General features: G+C 40.0%; 1 protein-coding gene and 1 long non-coding RNA gene across 5 annotated transcripts in view; one reads left to right on the top strand and one right to left on the bottom strand.

Annotated features, from left to right (window-relative positions):
- The window catches only part of LOC144196095 (uncharacterized), an 80,453-nt gene extending 74,179 nt beyond the window's left edge, over positions 1-6,274 (bottom strand). Inside the window, exons 1-3 of the long non-coding RNA XR_013326208.1 lie at positions 6,033-6,274; positions 4,670-4,724; positions 1,183-1,315 (exon numbers count right to left, since the gene is read on the bottom strand). This is a non-coding gene — a long non-coding RNA (uncharacterized LOC144196095). The remainder of the gene's footprint in view (positions 1-1,182; positions 1,316-4,669; positions 4,725-6,032) is intronic.
- znf740b (zinc finger protein 740b) lies at positions 3,854-9,998 on the top strand. Of its 4 annotated transcripts, none has more exons than XM_077716037.1 (7): positions 3,854-3,976; positions 5,724-5,875; positions 6,048-6,269; positions 6,865-6,993; positions 7,099-7,228; positions 7,404-7,522; positions 8,315-9,998. In XM_077716037.1, the coding sequence occupies exons 2-7, from the start codon at positions 5,831-5,833 to the stop codon at positions 8,486-8,488; spliced, it is 819 nt and encodes a 272-aa protein (XP_077572163.1). In that variant the 5' UTR covers positions 3,854-3,976; positions 5,724-5,830; the 3' UTR covers positions 8,489-9,998. The 4 variants fall into 4 exon arrangements, with proteins under 4 accessions (XP_077572163.1, XP_077572181.1, XP_077572172.1 ...); XM_077716046.1 differs by lacking the exon at positions 3,854-3,976 and adding an exon at positions 4,212-4,421; XM_077716055.1 differs by lacking the exon at positions 5,724-5,875.
- Positions 9,999-18,818: the final 8,820 nt, after the last annotated feature.

Genomic DNA, 18,818 nt, shown 5'->3' with positions numbered 1-18,818 from the left:
TTGAGAACAGGGTATTGTATATGACTTGATTATATACACAGACAAATTACAGCTCCTTCATTTTTGGTACCGTATATCCTCACAAAGGTTGCGGGAGGTGCTGGAGCCTATCCAGCTGACTTGGGTAACAGGCTCGAAGACCACCCTGAATTTGTGGCCAGCCAATCGCAGGACACAAAAAGACAAAACCATTGACACTCATACCTACAAAATATTTAACCAGCCTATGCTGCATGTTTTTGGGATGTTTAAGGAAACCGGACCACCCGGAGAAAACCACACAAGCCCTGGGAGAAGCCTGTGAGTGTAACAAAACCGAGAATTTCATATGGCGTGATAATGCAGGAGACTAATGACAAGACAAACTGATTAAGTATGGTCATTTTCTCCAATCTGCTCACACAAATCACGAACCTGAATCCCCCCAATCCAATATGTCGTTAACTTTGGGAAATCAAGAGTTATTGGCATGTCTGACCTGCGTGACCATATCAGTTAGTCTGGGCTAATCGAGCGGCCATTGATGATTAAGACGCCTGATGTGGGTGCCTAATAGGTTGCGGAGAGGATGAAGACAAGGTGAAGAGAAAGAGAAGCGCTGCAACCAGCCTCCCCCATAACTCACATCAAGCATCTCCAAGGGGCACATGGGGGGGAAAAAAGATAGAAACAAGCTGATGTCTTATCACAGAGACTTCAACAACCCCTGAGAATACTCTGAAACCGCAGGCAGGAACTCTCTTTTGACAATACTTTTTGCGTGAATTAATACATTAAGATATCCATTGAATGGGCTCGAGTCGTATACATTCTGTGCTGGGGAATACGACAAAGTGTCATAATAAAGTATTAGGCCACCTAGCTCTGGACTTATTTGGATCACTCTTGAGATTCATTTTTTAACTCCTTAAGTGTAATTTCTAGCTGGGTATTATATAATATGGACCTACAACTATATGTTTTACCCTTCTGTACTAAGCCACTTGCTAAGAAATACAAGATTACTGTATTAACTCTTTCAGGTAATAAAGACACTCTTCTGGCGAAATAGGACCAAAAAGACAAAAAAATAGGTTTAAAGGAAAAATTACACTGGAGATGGGCACAAATAAGCCACCTCATGGAGCAGTGTTTTTTTTTCTCATCTGAATTTGACACAAGCAGTGTGGGATCGTTACTCACTTGATGACGGTGTAATTGTGAGAGCGAATGGTTGTCTCTCTCTAAATGTCCTACGACTGAGTGGCAGTCTGTCGACGGTGTAGTCCAAGTTTTGCCGGAAGTCAGCTGGAATAGGCTCCACCACCCCACGGTTCTAACAAAAGAGAAGTAGTGTTGAAAATAGGAAAATTGTTTTTGTACCAGCACCCTAATGGACACCAATTTAAATAAGACACGCCGTCTCATTTAAATCTGTTTAAAATCTGGCTCAGATGAAGCAAAAAACAATAAAAGATTTGGTACTTAATCATTTTATTTTTTGTGGATAGGAGTATAATATAATACATTGTAGTCCTAGTTTTTCCCCTACTATTCCATCTTACTTGGTGCACACACACACTCTCTTGGACGTGTGGCGTGTAATAAAAATCACTATAATGAACTATAATCATGAACCATATTAATAGTATGTTTTGCAGGCCACTATCTGTTATGGGCCAATACTGCCATATATACTCTCTCCCCTCCACTTCCCACTCCTTGTGAATGTGAATGATATGCAGTTGCGTGTTAATCTGTCCTGGATATTAATTACATCTCCCATTAACATTTAATAAATACTTCCTTGGTGGGTTTGCTGCTGAGGGAACTGGGAACCTTATCAGAAATTAGGCCCTTTAATTGGCCTTCTACTGCACAAATGGCTTTTTAATTAGCATGCAGTTATCATGTCTGCACCAACCACACGGCCTGGGTTGATCACTACATGCAGATGTGCCAGTTTTTGCTGAGTGGGGGCATTTTTAATGGCCTGAGGTAGCCCAATCGTTGCATAATGTTTCTCTTTCATAGCTGAGGGAGGCAATCTGTGGGCTGCGGGCTTGTGCTCAATAATAAGTGATTGTGTTTTACTTGCAGATAGTTCTACACATGACTTTTAAATATATTCTGACACAGGAGTCAACTGTCTTTCTTTAAAATATGTGGAGTATATTTTAAGCTTCGTTTACGATACCTATACAATGTATGATAGGGAATTAGCCTGGAGAGAGCCAGAGTTGAAATCCATGAAATTGAAACAGCATCTCTTGGCAGCCTTATATGACTTGTAGCGCACCAATGGCCTCACTAAGATAAAAAGTTCTTGGCTGTTATACAATGAGGAACATTTTCCATGCCTACCTCCATTGGAAATGATCGTCATTATCCTTTTTTTCTCACACCGCCAAAATTCTGCTTAGTCAAAACTCTGATGTCATCACTTTTGTCCATACTGAAATAGACAGCCTGTCTTCCACTATTCAGATTGTTCATATTCTTTTATCTCTTTTTATCTATTAACAAATGTATAACTTGCACTGACGGCACGGGGATCGAGTGGTTAGCACGTCCACCTCACAGTTCTGAGATTGGGGGTTCAATCCCCGTTGGGTTACGACCTTCCTGTGTGGAGTTTCCTTGTTCTTCCCCAACCCACATGGGTTTTCTATGGGTGCTTCGGCTTCTTCCCACATTTTATAAAAGCACGCCTGCTAGGCTGATTGACCAATCCAAATTGTCCCATGTATGACCCAGGTAAACAAGTCTGTGGGGGTTGCATATACATTCGATTTAATATTTAGGATGCAATCAATGTATCTGTCTATTGTAGCTGAATTATATTTCCAAGAACATTGAATCTCAATACATTCCCAGTTCCTGCTATAAAAAATGCAGTTGGTCTGAATGAGAAAAATAAAAGGTGCCTGCTACTAGCTGATTATCTCAGTTACACTTATTCAAAACATGTCGAGGAAATAATTCTGCGATAAAAGAGAAGCACATATTCAAATGCTGCATTTGATAGGAAACAGTGTGATGTTGACAAAGGCCAATTTAGAAGGATGAGAGCTCCCTCTTGAGGACAATTTGAGTTTCCACCAAATACATGATGTCGATTAACTGAAGTGTACGTACAAAATGCTGTGCCTCAAAAATATGCGTAACTTCTTGACAAATTAATTGTTGTCAACTATGGTTGTTTCCGCCTAATCCAACGTCTTTGCAGCTTCTTTTTCCTCTTCTGTCATTTTGTTTTTACCTTTTAATCTTTTTAATTCACTTCCTATTATGCATCATGCACACCAAACACATTCTCTAGCGTTTAGTCATGCATCATTTTATAAAAGCTGGTGAAAATACATGGAAAACGAATGAACTTGCACTTATCTTTAAAGTAAACTGTCTTTACCCTCACCTCAAAATACCTAAATGATGACCGTGTAGTCTGTAAATTCAAACTGTATAAGATGCATGAAAGAGGAATGATGGAATAATATGAATGATGACTGAAATAAGTATATAAAAAGATAGAGACAAATCTATTTCCTTTTTTTGCTTTAACATATACTTGAAGCAATAAAGTATGAATATATTGTTTACCAAGTACTTGTAATCTTAATCACAGCCGCTAGATGTCATTAAAGTCTTACCAGCTAGGTATTTTAAAAGGGTACATTAGAGTATATAATATTTTAAGCATTTAACATTAAACATGAAAATGAAAGACACGTAACTCTATATTTTTTACAATACAAGTGTGTCTTTGTTCCATACAGGTTGACAAAACTGTTGGCTATTACTGTCAGCCGTCCCTTACTAAAATGGCCGCAAATGTAGGTCCTGTGGAGCCCATCACGTGGTGCTAACTTTAGCCATTCAAAACCCTCTCTTTGGGAACACTTCCGGTAGCGTTTCCTGTCAGTGTTTGTAAACTGTATGGAAAAAAATTGCAAGTGCGTCAAGTATAAATCTACAAAACTATAAAAAATAAAAGGTAGGTAGTCGCTTCTGGAGCACAATTTAACCGTGCGTGTATAATCCTTTCACGAGTGCGCCGTTTTCTAATTTGGGAAGGTTTGGGCACAGGTTGGGCTAGTATTTGTGTTCGACTGTGAACCCGCACGCCCTGCCTGGTGTGCGCCTGCTTGCTTTTGCCTGGCCGCCCGGTCGGTTGGCTGGCTGGCTGTTGTCGTGCCGTCTGGGGGCGCGAGATGGGGGAGGGTTGGGGATCGGGGTCTCCGTCCTGCAAGAGTTCCCCCAGAACCGAACAACTAGCTAGTAGCTAGCCAGCCTATACGATTTCAATCAGCGGGAATTCTGTCCTTTAGCGTCACCCGTTCAAAAATATGTGCATCTAAAATCAAAATTGGCGAACCAGAAGGGGTCTCTTTCATACGTTTGTTACGTTGGAGCGTCTATAAACGCCAACCTGTTTTCTGGTAAGTTGCTAGCTAGCAAACTTGCACAGTTGGAAATGTGTCATGTTTACTTGGGTAAGAGAAACTGCAAAAACCCGTAAATTTGTAAAATACCAAGATTACTTACAAACTATGCGCCTGCAATAAAGTCCCTAATCATGAAACAACATTGATGCCCGGCTTCAACGATATGCAATCAAAGTAACTCATGATTCCAATAAATGATGAGATTATGACATTAATTTTAAAAGTAGATTATAAATTCTTACCTTCCGATGTGCATTAGCAGGATGAGTCATCTTCGGTCTGATCAATCACCATCAGCTGCGAAAATACTACAATTAATCATTTCACTTAAATAGAGTCTTTGAAACACGTGACTTTTTTTATTTTACGAGTATTTTATTTCAACAGCTACCGTTACTTTTCGAATCGATAACTTACATAGATCTAGATATGTAAATGGAAAATTCTAGCCGTTGCAAAATCACTTGATGGTGGACTTTGACTTAACCCCTCTATTAGTTGATATTTTTCCCATTATAAAATACTGCCACTCTACAACATAGAACGTGTGCCCTAATGGTTGAGTGTATCAAAATATAGTATATTGATGTATAGAAACTGCAAACGTATGTGTGTATATTCAGTACACAATGATATGCAATAGCATTACAAATGGTATTGTTACGGTACAATTTTTTTAAATATTTACATACACTGGGGTTGCTTGTTTAAAAATGTACATTGCAAGGCAAAAAAAGGCACCGGTGTTCTATAGTCTGTAACCGTTTATAATGTTATGATTCTCTTGCTAAAATTTTGGAATCATATTCATGCTGGTTTAAACCATCCACAGGGACAATTAATTAAAGTTGTTTATGGCTCCTATTCCCACGTGGAGGTGGTAGTCAGGTGTAGTCTGAAACATTTTTCCAAAAATTTCATTTTGCTTCACAAACTTGAGACTTCCAATGGGACTCCTTTACTTTTATTCTTGCACTCTCCCTGTCAAACTGCCATATTTCCCATATAAACTTGTTTTCATTATTATTGTATCACTAGTCTGTCTGTGTAAGAAATTATCTGGTGTCTCCTTGTATTTTGATAGGTAGCTATTAGGTTTTTTGTTGACCCCCACCAAAAAAAAACTATCAATGTGCATCATAAGTTTTTTGTTTGTTTGTTTATTTTTGCCTCATAACCTGCACTTTCAGTCCCACCCCTATTGTGCGTGCCAAATTGATGAACATTCTCATATAAAAGCAGAATGCTCCTGACTTAAGCACGTATAGCTTTATGTTGTCATGCCTCTACTTTCAGGCTTTGGCCTCCATGATTTGGGTGGGTGTGGTCTCCTCTGTTAGCCCTCACCCTGACTGAGGTCAGCTCTGTTCCCCCCAAACACACACAAATTCAAAAGCACGGCGATGACACACCATTCAAACAACTCTGTTCGAGACCATATGAAATGGGTCAGTGGAAGTCTCTTCATTTGCAGAATCAAAATCCTTTCAAGTTGTCTCCTCAGCCTGAGAGGCCTTTCATTGTCACGTTTACTTCCATCGCTCACCCCCTTGTTCACTCGTCCACTTTCCCTAAATGGAGTGCCACGATAGGCTTTGATCTTACCATTTGTCTTGTTAGGCCGGCTTGCTGGGCTGCGAGGCGGTGCTTTCCAGCATGGCCCTGATGCAGGCCAACAACATTCCAGGTCAAAAGAAGATGTCATCAATGGGTCATGGACACCGGTCAACGTCTGAAAGCCACCAAAGCCACTCACATCATAGCCACCACGGGCACCAAAGTCACCATGCACAAGGAAACAGCCACGCAGGCCATATGTCTTCGGGGAGCTGTCCACCACTGGTGAGCCAAACCCTCCTCTGGTTGCATTTCATTTAAAAAGAAAAAAGAATAAGCACTACAACAACCTAAACTTTATAAGCTGTGCCACCCAAAGCAACGCTTTGATCAGAAATTGTTAAAAATACAATAATAAAGGAGTCGCAATGAATAAAAATGGCAAAGCAACAGTCCGCCCACATCATGGTAACACCCCTTAAGCAGAAGATGCACCACTGTCCAATGTTTGGTGGTTAAACTTCTAGGACCTAGAGGTCCTAAAATTGAGAGCACTTTTCTGTAACTCCTACTATAGCATGACCTAGAGTCAAGGGTTATGCTACAATAGGAGTTACAGAAAAGTGCTCTCAATTTCAGCATAACCTAGACTCCAGGTTATGTGACAGTGGGAGTTACAGAAAAGTGCTTTCAATTTTAGGACTTCTAGGTCCTAGAGGTTTAACCACCAAACATTGGACAGTGGTTGTTGAACACATCGAGAATGAAAATGATTTTTAAAATGTAGGGAACAAATGTATTTATATTTTTAACGCTTAGTTTTGAGTTTGTTTTGATTCATAGGCTGTAGTTTATTTTGTGCTTTTATTTTCTCTCAAAGTTGATCCAAAAAGATGGCGATTACCACACCTCGAGAATATTGGATGGGAAAAACATACATACCAGCGGCCAGAGTATGCACGTCAAGAAAAAGCACAAAAAATCTGTTAAAGTTAAAGAGGAAGTACGGGTATGTTTCAGCCTCCCAACCATAAACTGAATGCCCAATATTAATAATTCACAACTGCAATGCCTTGGGATGTGTGAACGATGGTCATTGTGTCATCCATGGTAGCCTTTACTGCAGCAACTCGACATGGATGACGACAGTGCTCTGAAAGTCCAGAAGAACTTCATCTGTGACCACTGCTATGGCGCTTTCCGGAGCAGCTATCACCTCAAGCGGCACATACTGACACACACGGGTGAGCAACATTAACGTGCTTTTTTTTATGATTATTATTGTATCACAAATCTTTCCGCTTTGAAAATGCCACAGGCGAAAGGCCGAAAGAGAGTTCTATGAATATATATATATTTGAGGGGTTATTTCGGAGAAATATGTACAGCTTGTTAATATTTTTCTGTTTACATCTGCAGGGGAAAAGCCTTACGCCTGTGACAGCTGCGATATGCGCTTCATTCAGCGTTACCACCTGGACCGACACAAGAGGGTGCACAGTGGCGAAAAGCCGTACCAGTGTGATCGCTGCAATCAGGTTAGTCTGACTTACTAACCTCCTTAAGTACTGTTGAATATTGTCTAAGCCTAAGGAGAGGATATGTGGTAACTTAGCTGAAATGTCAGGTAGCTAACAGCCTGACACTGGTGTTTTAAAAATTATTCAGCTGCTTGTGGGAGGAGAGTTCACTCCCACCAAAACACACTTGCTTGATTTCGTATAAGAGGAGAGAAATGCGCATCAGCACCCCAATAGTCATGCAACACATATTTTTCAAATATGTAGTAGAGAAAGCCCATGTAACACACCCCTCATTGCTAAAATGGCTTTCCTATAGTACAAACAAAAATGGATCACTGATGTGAAAGCAACCTTAAATAGAACATGTCACATAACGTAAAGAAGGCTATGAGATCTCACTAACAACAATAATTCCACATGGTTTGTATTTTTTTTTTTTTTTGCTGAATAAGATAAATCTTAATTTGCTATATGGACTGTGTTTTGTATTTCCTTGGGTTGTCTTTGTGTTTGAAAAATATTACTTGGAGGAACTGAAAGCTTTGTATGTGATAGATTTGTAAAAATCAAGAAAGATGCAAATATGCTTACCACACTGTGAAGACTAGAAAAGTTCGTTAAGGGAGCTAGATCATTTACAATCCATGTGTGTATAGGGTGGGCCACCAGAGGGCAGTCTCGGTTTCGAGATGACTTTTAATGGTACGGTTCTTATGGGACCTCATTGAACAGTAACTCTTGTGAGGCTTTTGGTTTAAAGGTAGCACAAATATGACTGACTAGCATCATTCTCTACTCGGCCCTTAGACCTTCTCACGGACAGACAGGCTGCTGAGGCACCGGCGCTTGTGTACCGCCGGGATCGGCAAAGACGACAACCAGTGTTGCGATAGTCGATCATCTGCGTACTCGCAGGGGACCTCCGGCCACACGGCTTCGTGGAGCCCATTACAGTCTTCCAACAGCCGGCTGACCGTCTGACCCCTAACCTCTTCCTCCCCTAAAAGACCGGATAGACAATTGGCGACTCATTGAGTCATTGAGTGGCAAAGTCACTAAAAGCCAAACACAACTTGGATTATACAACTCGGAAACGCAACCAGACTGATGGTAGTTGGATTGTGACTTTTTGTACCTTTTTATTGTCTTCTCCGTCTCATCACGGGGAAAAAATATTTGTCTCTCTCAAGGCTCTCTTTTCACATCACAAAGGCAATAATGGATGATATACACTCTTGTTTTCTCCTAGCCTACTGAAGACTCTTAAGAGCGCTGCTGACATGCGATACACTTATGGTGTTTTTGATAGTATTGGCTACTGTATTGGACAGCACCTCTTTGATTTTCCTGCTGAGCTTAGAACTGTAGTCCTGTGTGTCCTTTGATTTGGTCCAGACTGAAGACCAAAACAATTTGTCACAAGACTCCCTTAACGTGCATTAAGAATTAAGAACCCGTGTGATACTGTAGGTTCTGTGTTGCAATTGAAGAATATATTTTACTCAGTATGAATTAAAGTTACCTGGTACAATCTGGTCATAGTACATTAAAGAAAAAAACAATTTGAATTGCAAAACTAAAAGGTCCATAATCAAATCCAAATATACGTTTAGTCCACCTTTTTTTTAATCAGGTTTTTTTTCCATCTTTGTAACTGCCTTGAGGAAGCTCCTTTGACCTCCTGTGTGTTGGTCTTGTTTGTGATTCGATTGTCAAGCTCAGCCGTCACACCTTTTCAGACATTTTCAAAGAAGGTGACGAGAACAACTGTTGAAATTGAACTGTCGGGTTGTAGTTTCAGTCCGAGACAATGAAACGGTCACCTCTGTTTCAAATTGATTGAATGTGAAGACACTGTGCCATTTCCTTTCATCTGTAATCCCAAACAGTTTAGAATCTTCAGTGAAGATGATGTGAAAGTGTTTTTCTTTTCTTTTCAGAGGGCAATATCCAACTTTACGTCCTAGCTTAATGTGTAGACACTGAACTGAATGGGTTTGTTTATTTGTAGAACTTGAGTTTTGTTTTTTTTTGTCTAAGATGGGCTATTTTCTTTTCCTATTAGACATTTAGTTCGTTTGCTATATTTAGACAACAGGAAAATAGTTGCGGGGGCTATCAATGATGTGGCCCTGAACTCATTAAGTTAATAAATATTTAAACTGTATTAGCTGTAGAAACCTTTGTGTGGGACCTACATTCCAAAAATGTTTAATTATTTACAAAGGTAGGCTAATTGTGTGATTTGCAGGAGGATCACCTTTTGATTTGGAAATAGAATTACAAAGCAACTAGATCTTATCCTCTAGTACATGAATATTTTTTGTCATTTTTTTATTTGTCTGCATTTAATGTATCAAGCCCACTTTTTATTAGTCATTTTTAAGGGTGAAATGATGTACATTTTATAGCTGATGATACTGCATTATGCATGGAGTTTTAGGGCCCCAAGTCTCAATAAAACTATGAATTGATTTTTTTGATCAGTGCATGTGGCATTGACTTATTAAAATATTAATTTTTATTTTTTAAAGACATTCAATTTCAAATTTCTACAGTGCAATCATTTTGAAATGTCCTTGATGGTGTAGCATTGGGATCCAGGTTACACCTCGCTTTAAATGTGGGTGTAAATTGTCTGTCTATGTTCCAGAAATATAAAAGGAAAGGTCACGTCAACCCTTTAAGTCAGGGGTCGGGAACGTATGGCTCTCAAGCCACATCTGAGTCTTTTGAAGAGCACGACAGGCTCTCAGTCAATTCCGACATCTTAGGTTAGGAACCGACTGGGTCGTCTGATATTAATGAGCTGTGATGACTGCTCTTGGTACAGGCACATTGATCTCAGCTGGTAGCTCCTAACTTGGTGCCAAGTCAATTTTAATATTTCTAAATAGGGAAAATATAATACACAATCAGTTTAACTTTCACTAGACCTTTGGGGCTCTCAAATTAGCGACAATTCCAGGAGAGCAAGAGACCCCAAACTAAATGAGTCACTCCTCAAAATTCATTTTTTTCTCCTGGATGGTTCTCCTTAAATAACATTTATACGCTTTGGCTCTTTCTGTCAAAAAAAGGTTCCCCGGCATAAGTGAATTTTCATTTTATAAGCAATACCAGTTTGTTCCACAAGAGGGAAATGTCGTTTAGGTTTTTCTTACTTATAGACAGGGCTTCAGTGATGTCATGAATGCAGACTTGATGGTGACTAGTTCCAAAGAGTGCACTCTTTGAAACATTCCAGAGAGGTGGGGTCAGGACAATTAGATTCACACCCAAAATATGTCAAAATATGATTCCTCCAAGGGGAGGAAATATGGTAACTTCAACTGTTTCCATGTGTTGGATTTCATAAAGTCTGGGTGGTGTGGCTCGTAGCCCTTAGCGTTATTGACCAGTTCCTTAATTAAAACATGAGGTTTAGCTGCATGAGATCGGCCCAAAGGCTGGCGGGAGTGCGCTCTCTCCCCTCACGGGAGACATCCCCTCCCTCGACCGGCTGATTTACAGCACCCACAGGCCCTCGGCACTTAACAATGGACCTCTTTAAGTGAGGAAGATGGGGAGGAGATCTGAAAGGGGGATATAACACTCCATCTTCATACACAAAGTGCAGAAATCATCCAGGTTTGAAATCATCTCGGTGAGACAGGGCGATCATGGAGTCGCTCCGGAGGTAAAATGTACGAGTACTGCCCGGTGTGCAGACTGGGGGAGACTGATAGTCGGCTCTCTACCTGCTCACCTCTCCTGTCAGAGGTGTAAAAAATGGGCTCTTCAAAGAGAAATTCCACCCACGGTGAGTAAATCTCATCTGAGTGGAGACAGCCGGCCTCAGACTGTGTGCGTCTGCGCCTCAGCACCAGAAATATTTGAATTGGCTCCTGTGAAATGGATCACAAAAACGCAGAAAGCTTCCCAGTCATGCCTGTGACTATCTTCCTCGCCCAAGGTGGCGAATAACCTTTTCAGCGCGGTGAGCTTTGATTAATCATAGATTGAGTGCTTGGCACAGGAATCCATCATGCACTTGAGGGCTCGCCTCGCCATGTTCATTAGTGATGATATTAAAGCTCTTCTGCAGTCTCCGTTCTTATCAAAATTTCTTTTTTTTTTCTTTTTGGGGGATGCCTATTCAGTTCTCTTCGCAGGGCAAACACATGCTTTAAAATCCCTGTAATCACACACATGAAATACCCTTACAACACTCCATCCATTTTAGCAGAATAGAAGTCCCAGAATGCAACGTGACAATGTCACCATGCCTGGGAGGTTTCTTCTGCATTTTAATGGGAAGCAATTTTGCAAAAATGCAAAGAAAGTGACCTGCTACACTTAATCCTCAGCACTTTAAACAGCCTGAGAGATTTTCCATAATTTCTTGTCAAACCTTCATCATATAAAGAATGTGAATGCATTACTTATTAATGATGACCAAATATTGTAATATTCTTTAATAGAAGAGGTTATTATTCAGAGATCAATTATGTATGTGGTTCAATTATGGCGCACTTTTTACCCACAGGCAAAGTATGAGATGTCATAGGTATAAAATTACAGGGCAATGAATAGCATATCTTTGTGTAGTGTTGCCATTGCAATCAATCTGAGAGACCTTGGCCATGCCATTGGCCCAATTAGGTTTGAATATGTTTCAGACAGTGATAAAGTGGTTATGACTTTACCTGTAAACACACACAGACACACACAATTCAAATTATTATTTTTTCTCAGACTGTTGAGATCATTAAATGACTTTTTCCACCCTGGAGATGCTTTGCTTGGCATTCACTGCTGACACAGAGACCTGTTGCCTTCACATTTGTCTTCACTAAGTGAAAAACATTCTCTGTTGGCTTTAGATCAGGCCTATGGCTTGGCCATTGAAGATTATAGTACTGTTCCATTCCGCTTGGGGGTGCGGTGAGGGGGAGTCCCGGGGTACTCTCAGTCTATTTTATGTCTCTATTCATTTTCATGGTGAAACACTACAGCTCAATAGGATTTGTTCAGATGTGAGAAGACGATATAAACTATAGACTATATATAGATACATAGATATAAAAAAATGTATATGTACATATATATATATATATATATATATATATATATATATATATATATATATATATATATATATATATATATATATATATATATATATATATATATATATATATATATATATATATATATATACAATATAAATATACACACATATTAATATACACATACATATGTACATACATATAAATATACACACATATATACATACATATTAATATACACATACATATGTACATACATATAAATATATATACATATATATGTACAATTCATTTGCCATTATTCTGATTTTGGTAAGAGGAATTCTTGCAAAGCACTTTATCATTCACTTATGTTTATGGAAGGCAAACCAATGGAATGTTTTGAGTGGCATTTTTTAAATTAAACATTAAACACTGCAACATCAGACTACAGGGAGCAAATAAACATAACACTAGATCAAACACAATATGTTCCAAAAAGACAACAGTTATCTGTAGTACAATTGCCACTTGTGAACTTTTGCACAAAGGGTATATTATTTATTAACCACAATGTTACAATCGTTAAATTATTAAAATGGGTAAAAAAGGCAGGTGATGTTTGGATGAATTTCAAGTTATATATTTCAAGGCCACCTCCATAAACAACCTTCATTATGTTAAACAGTACATTCTCTTCATCATTTAGTTCAGTTAAAAAAGTAAGAGTTTGTTTGCAAGTGTTGCGATTGACAATCCCTTGACCTTTTGTCACTAAGAAGTACTGTACATGTGATGTCATGGTGATAGATGAAGGTACCATTTCTCTGTACAGTACGTGCCTACATTGCTTCAAGGGAGGGCTGTTTTTCCTTCAAGGTTGTAAAATGTTTCTCATGAAAAGAAAGAAGTCATGCATCTGCTTCTCACGCTTTGTTTTAATTAGTTCAACGCATTCTATTTCTATGGGAGAAAAAAAAGAAATACTACAATCATTTTAAACACTTGCAGTAACAATGTCAAGAACATTCCCATTCAATAGGAGTTGACATGACTTGTATCCAGGGTGTGTAGATTTTTATGAAGAGACCTTGCTGTCACGCCAGACTTTCTCATGCATGTGCTTTGGACTGGTTTGGGCTGAGCTGCCGTTGGAATGGACAACTCCCGAACCCTGACATGGGTGGCTTACTTGTAGTCAACATGAGGATTTAGGATAAATGCCACATATATTCAACGAGGTCGATTTTGTATATTAGCTATAGAACACTTCCTATGTTGCCTCATATTATCCCGTAGCACAAGTCAAGGCACTCCTTTCAGTGGACAAAGCCCGATATATTGCATGGGCTTTTTTATTTGAAGTCCCTATGAAGTGAAAGTAAAAATGTCTTGTAAATCTGACACAACAGAAAGACAGACTGTTGTTAACTTAATTGCTGAATTTGAATGACAAACTTGCTAAGCCTTTTCAATGATGCTTGGAAGCCATAAAAATGAAGGTGTTTCCACTCTCTTGAGCTATGTAGGTTTTCTCCACTGTCAACAGTGAATCAAATACTACCATATTGGCCCGAATATAAGACGACTTCGTAAGACAACATTTAAGTATGCTCAAGTGAAAAGGAAATGGTGCAAAATGAACTCTTTACCTTCCATAATACTTTTTTTGAGTCTGCTGCTTGAGTTTTCAAAAGGGAATATATGCATTTTGAACATTGAATGATTGAAAATATGGGTTTATTGTTGCTAGAGTGGACAGCCCTGTCTGTAAACTGTAGCATTTGCCAGATAAAAATACATATCTTGGTTTTAGCATTTGCAACAAGAATGTATTGTTATGGTGACAAACAAAAAGGAATCACAGAAGAAATGGGACAAGAACTGATCTTACCATGTTTCACACAGAGCCGTGTATATTTCTTTGACCACAGTGGCTTTTACAGAGGGATACTAAAAGTTTTGAGAAATTTCAAAGCAAAGAAAATAGGCCTCTGAAAAATGATTCACCTCTCAAGAAAACTAAACATTTATCAGATATTACCAAACATACAGTGCTGTGTCTTTTTAAGGGCAACTGTAATGCAACATTGTATGCATACAAAATGGACTTGCCCCCAAATAACACAATAGCATTCTCTAAGAAAAAAAATCCCATTCAGGGAGTCTGGTCACTTGCATAGCCCTCTCAAAGGTACCATTTTACACCTTAATGCTATTCTTTCACAGTTTAGGAACAACAGTCCTGTTACCTTAGAGTCCGATATTGAGCCTATTATGCAAACCATTAGTAGAGATTGTACCTAGAGGGCCAGAAATGGATCCCTATCTTATCCTATATTCTAAAGAACTGTTTTTGTTTTGGTTTTTAAGGCGGCTGCACACTGGAGCATCTGATCTTCCACATAATGTGAAATAGCAAAGGGAAGGGTGTGATATCCAAGGGAAACGCTGAGTGAATTCACCCAGAGGGTTGATAGACAGGGCAGGGGCAACGGCGCTATTTGCCCATGGAAATTTTCACAGATCAAGGTTATTCCAGGGCCAAGCTCTTGCGAGGATGGCCTATCACACAGACAGATGATTGCTGTGGCTATTGGAGCACCTGATACAAAATGTGTCTTGAGGTAGAGAAATGAGTGAGTCTGCAGACGCCCTACAAATGGAAATCCAAGGTTAGGGTTTGGGGTTACATGGACGGGGGCTCCGTCTTACGCAAGCCCGGTGCACATTTTTTCTATCTTTCTCTTTGCTCGCAAGGTCTCTTGTCCCCCCTCGTGACGTCGGAGCTATTATGCTGGAGCACCACCTCCCTTCGGGGATAAGACTTTACGATTGCAACCTGACACCGTTTCTGTGTCCTATAAGCCACTGAGCTGTAACTCACTTCAAAGGCAGGAGGCATCAAATCTCAGTACACCCATAAATTATGCTGTCAGCTTTTGGCCAATGAGAGGGAGGCGCTAAATCAGAGCTGTCACACTGGCGGCCAATGGAAAGACGATGGTAGTAAATCTGTCATGGCCGTCTCTGTTAACAGTGTTGTGGTGTGGTTGGGGTATCCACGGGGAGGGAGGGTAGAAAGTGAGCAGATGACAGAGGGAGGGGCAAAAAAGAGGGCTCGGAGGTATGCCGCACTCACTATAAGATCCTTTCTACGTCGTATACATTCTTTTGCGGATGCTGCTGCAGAAATACGTGCACATTTGGGTCAAAACAGCTAAGGGCTCACCGAGGATTTTTTTTCTACATAAAACAAGACTAAACATAAAAGGGTAAAGAAAAAAAAAGAAAAAAAACAGACTGAAGAAAGCTCATAAAGCTTTACGGCCACAACCGTGCGTGTGTGCGCGGGCGTGATGAGTGTGTGCGCTCTGGCTGTATTGACTGTCTCCAATGAAAATGACTGATAGTGCTTCTTTAGTACTGTTTTGCATCATCACTGGTCCAAAAGTGTTGACTGTTTGATAACAGTAGTAACCCAGGAATCCCGTGTCGTCGTGACACAGCACCGGCAGGATTACGGCCTACTGGACGAGTGGGTCAGAGGGGGGCAGGGGTCCATTCCAGATGGTCCCCATTTGTATACACGACCTTATAGATCTGCAAGAGTAAAGCTGGGAAAGAAGTCTGCGAGTTTGTCTACGGTCAGCTCCATCCAAAGGGCTCCAGCGATGAGTACTTTTGCATACAGAACAAATCCATTACCGCGCTTGAGAAAGCATGCATTCTGGAATGGGCTGCGTTAGGGAAAGGAAAATGTGGGGAATCACATTGAATATCTTGGGGATTAACAACACCCTTGGTGGACCACTTTAATTTTCCTATCAGAGTTGGACATTTTCATGACATAAATCTAACATGTATCATAAAAAGAACTGATCTCGCAAAGGCAACCAGGCCATTGCAGTCCAAAAGGGGAGGGAGGGGAAAAAGCTGTAACTTAACAAAGCCCACAATTTTATTTTTCACCAACCTGTAACGACATCCAATAAACCAAGCACACTCACGCTGACAGTTTTATCTGACGTCAACAAAAAATAAACATTAGCATCAAAATTTACAGTCATTTTTGTCATTACAATGAATGCTCCTTTTTTTGTGTGTCGGGAGCATAAACAGCTTGCTGAATTATGGCCAAGGCGGGCAAGAGTGCAGCGGTGAAGGTGTTGTTTTTGGCCGGCTTTTCCAGGAGTAGTCGTGATTCTCCGTTCTATGGGAATCCATAAAGAGACCTAGAGAGGCCAGCGGGGGCCATAAACCATGTCAGGCCGCAGAGTTGCTGCATGCAGGCCCTGGGCCCATTCCTCCTCTTTCTCCTCCTCCTCTTTCTCCTCCTCCTCCTCCTCCTCATCTTGCACACATGCACTAACGCGTGTGCTCGAGCCTAACCTTTGATGACCTTTTTATTTTCATTTTTTTCAAACACTACACTTTTTCCACTATACCCCCACTGTACTTTGACCTATTTCACCTTCTTTTAGTATTTCCCTTTCTTAAGTATCTTTATGTGGATATCGCCTACTGGATGGAAATGTCTGAGCGTAAAATAGCCTTGTTAATTTTAATACGGCCCACCGTTAAATATCACGAGGGTCATACTCTTTTTTTTTTTTTTCTCCCTGTATGTGCAATATAACGGCACTTGTTTTAATGCATTTAGTGTATTAGATCCCAAATATAGTGCCATTGTTGTTGTGTTCAACGTTGTTACTCTTGCACGCGCCACGCTGTCAGATGGCCGCTCAGGCTCATTGACTATGACATAAAGACTCAAAGCTTAAAGATGATGATAATTTATTGACTAATTCACACAGTGCCCTCTCACATTCACACTCACACCAAAAAAGAAAGAGAGAGATTGTGACTGAACGCATCGATCATGAGGGGTCTGGCCCACACGTCTCTGACAAGTTTACTGCATTGTTATGTACAGCGTGTCAGGCCGTGGTGTTTCAAACCGTTCTCGCCATCCTTGTATAATTAATATAAATTACTGTGCGGCTTTTTTTTACGAGGCTGCAACTGTAATTAGCGGATGGAAGGAAGTCGCCGGGCTCCCGGCGAAGCTAATCGAGATGAATCAGAAAAGCGGCCAGCACTTGTCGGCTGGATCTGGAATTTCATCTAATCACATTTACGTCCCTCCTAACCTTCATGTCGCCACCCCCATGCGCTTGGGACATAAGCTGTCCTCGTCCTACCCCCCCAAACTGGTGTGTTAACAGTAAAACAGTGCAATAATGGAGTCCATTTAGAAAGATTAGCTCTCCCCTCATATAGCTGCTTCAGTAAAACGCTTTGCATGTTGCAAAAATCTAGCTTCCATTCATGCTTTCATCGCTGCTCATAAAGAGGCTCTCATTCAAGCTTCTGAATCAGACTGGAGGCAAGCCAAGGTGGTAATAAGCCCCCATGGGTCAGAGCCGATAAGACTTTCATTGACTGCTGCTTATTCCTGTGGTGTATATGCTTAAAGGCCTGAGAGAGTGCTTGCTTGGGCTGCACAACTTTGCATTGCTCAAAGTCAGCAGTGAGTGTTGCAACTCCTCCCAAAGTAGTACCCGCAGGTGACAACTCAAAAATGTCAGTTATTTTCTCATAAAAATAAAAACATTAAAAGTCACATTAAAAAAAGGTATGTACCAAAAAGCAAGTTTTGTGACCTTGCAAAAGGTTGTCGTATTTTTCTGCATATGTAAAGCTTACGTGATTAAATAAACAGGGGCTGCTAAATTCTATCACTCAATGAAAACCCCTATTGAGGGGTTGGATCAATTTAACATGAGATTAATTGCTCTACCTTCACATTTACATACAAATTTCATAGTAACACCTAGAGAGAGAAAATGTAACATTTGTCGCTGAGATATGTTCTTCCTAACTTGGAAAAATGTGTTCATTTAATCGAATTTTACATTTATATTCCAAAACCACAGAAAAAAAGGGGTTTAAAACTATAGTAAACATGGCAGTGTCCTCTAGTGGACAGATATTGCACAGCCCGTACATAGTAGTATCTTGTAATACTAATACATTAATATATACAAATTTTATACAGGTGTAACCTGATTGTTCTTGTTTTCTAATACATATCTTTGCTATTTTTGATTACATAGTCCTGTTCTGTTTTGATATTCTGACATGCATACTGAACCAAACAATTAGCAACGATCAAGGTTTTACAGTTTCACTGATGGAATGCCAATTAACTTGGTTTGATCCTTTTCACTAGTGCAAGAAGTACATTTTACTCCAAGCTATACATTTTTATTTCTCAC

The sequence above is a fragment of the Stigmatopora nigra genome, chromosome 1 (genome assembly GCF_051989575.1).
Source record: "Stigmatopora nigra isolate UIUO_SnigA chromosome 1, RoL_Snig_1.1, whole genome shotgun sequence".
NCBI lineage: Eukaryota > Metazoa > Chordata > Actinopteri > Syngnathiformes > Syngnathidae > Stigmatopora > Stigmatopora nigra.
This window is presented reverse-complemented; position numbering and strand designations above follow the sequence as displayed.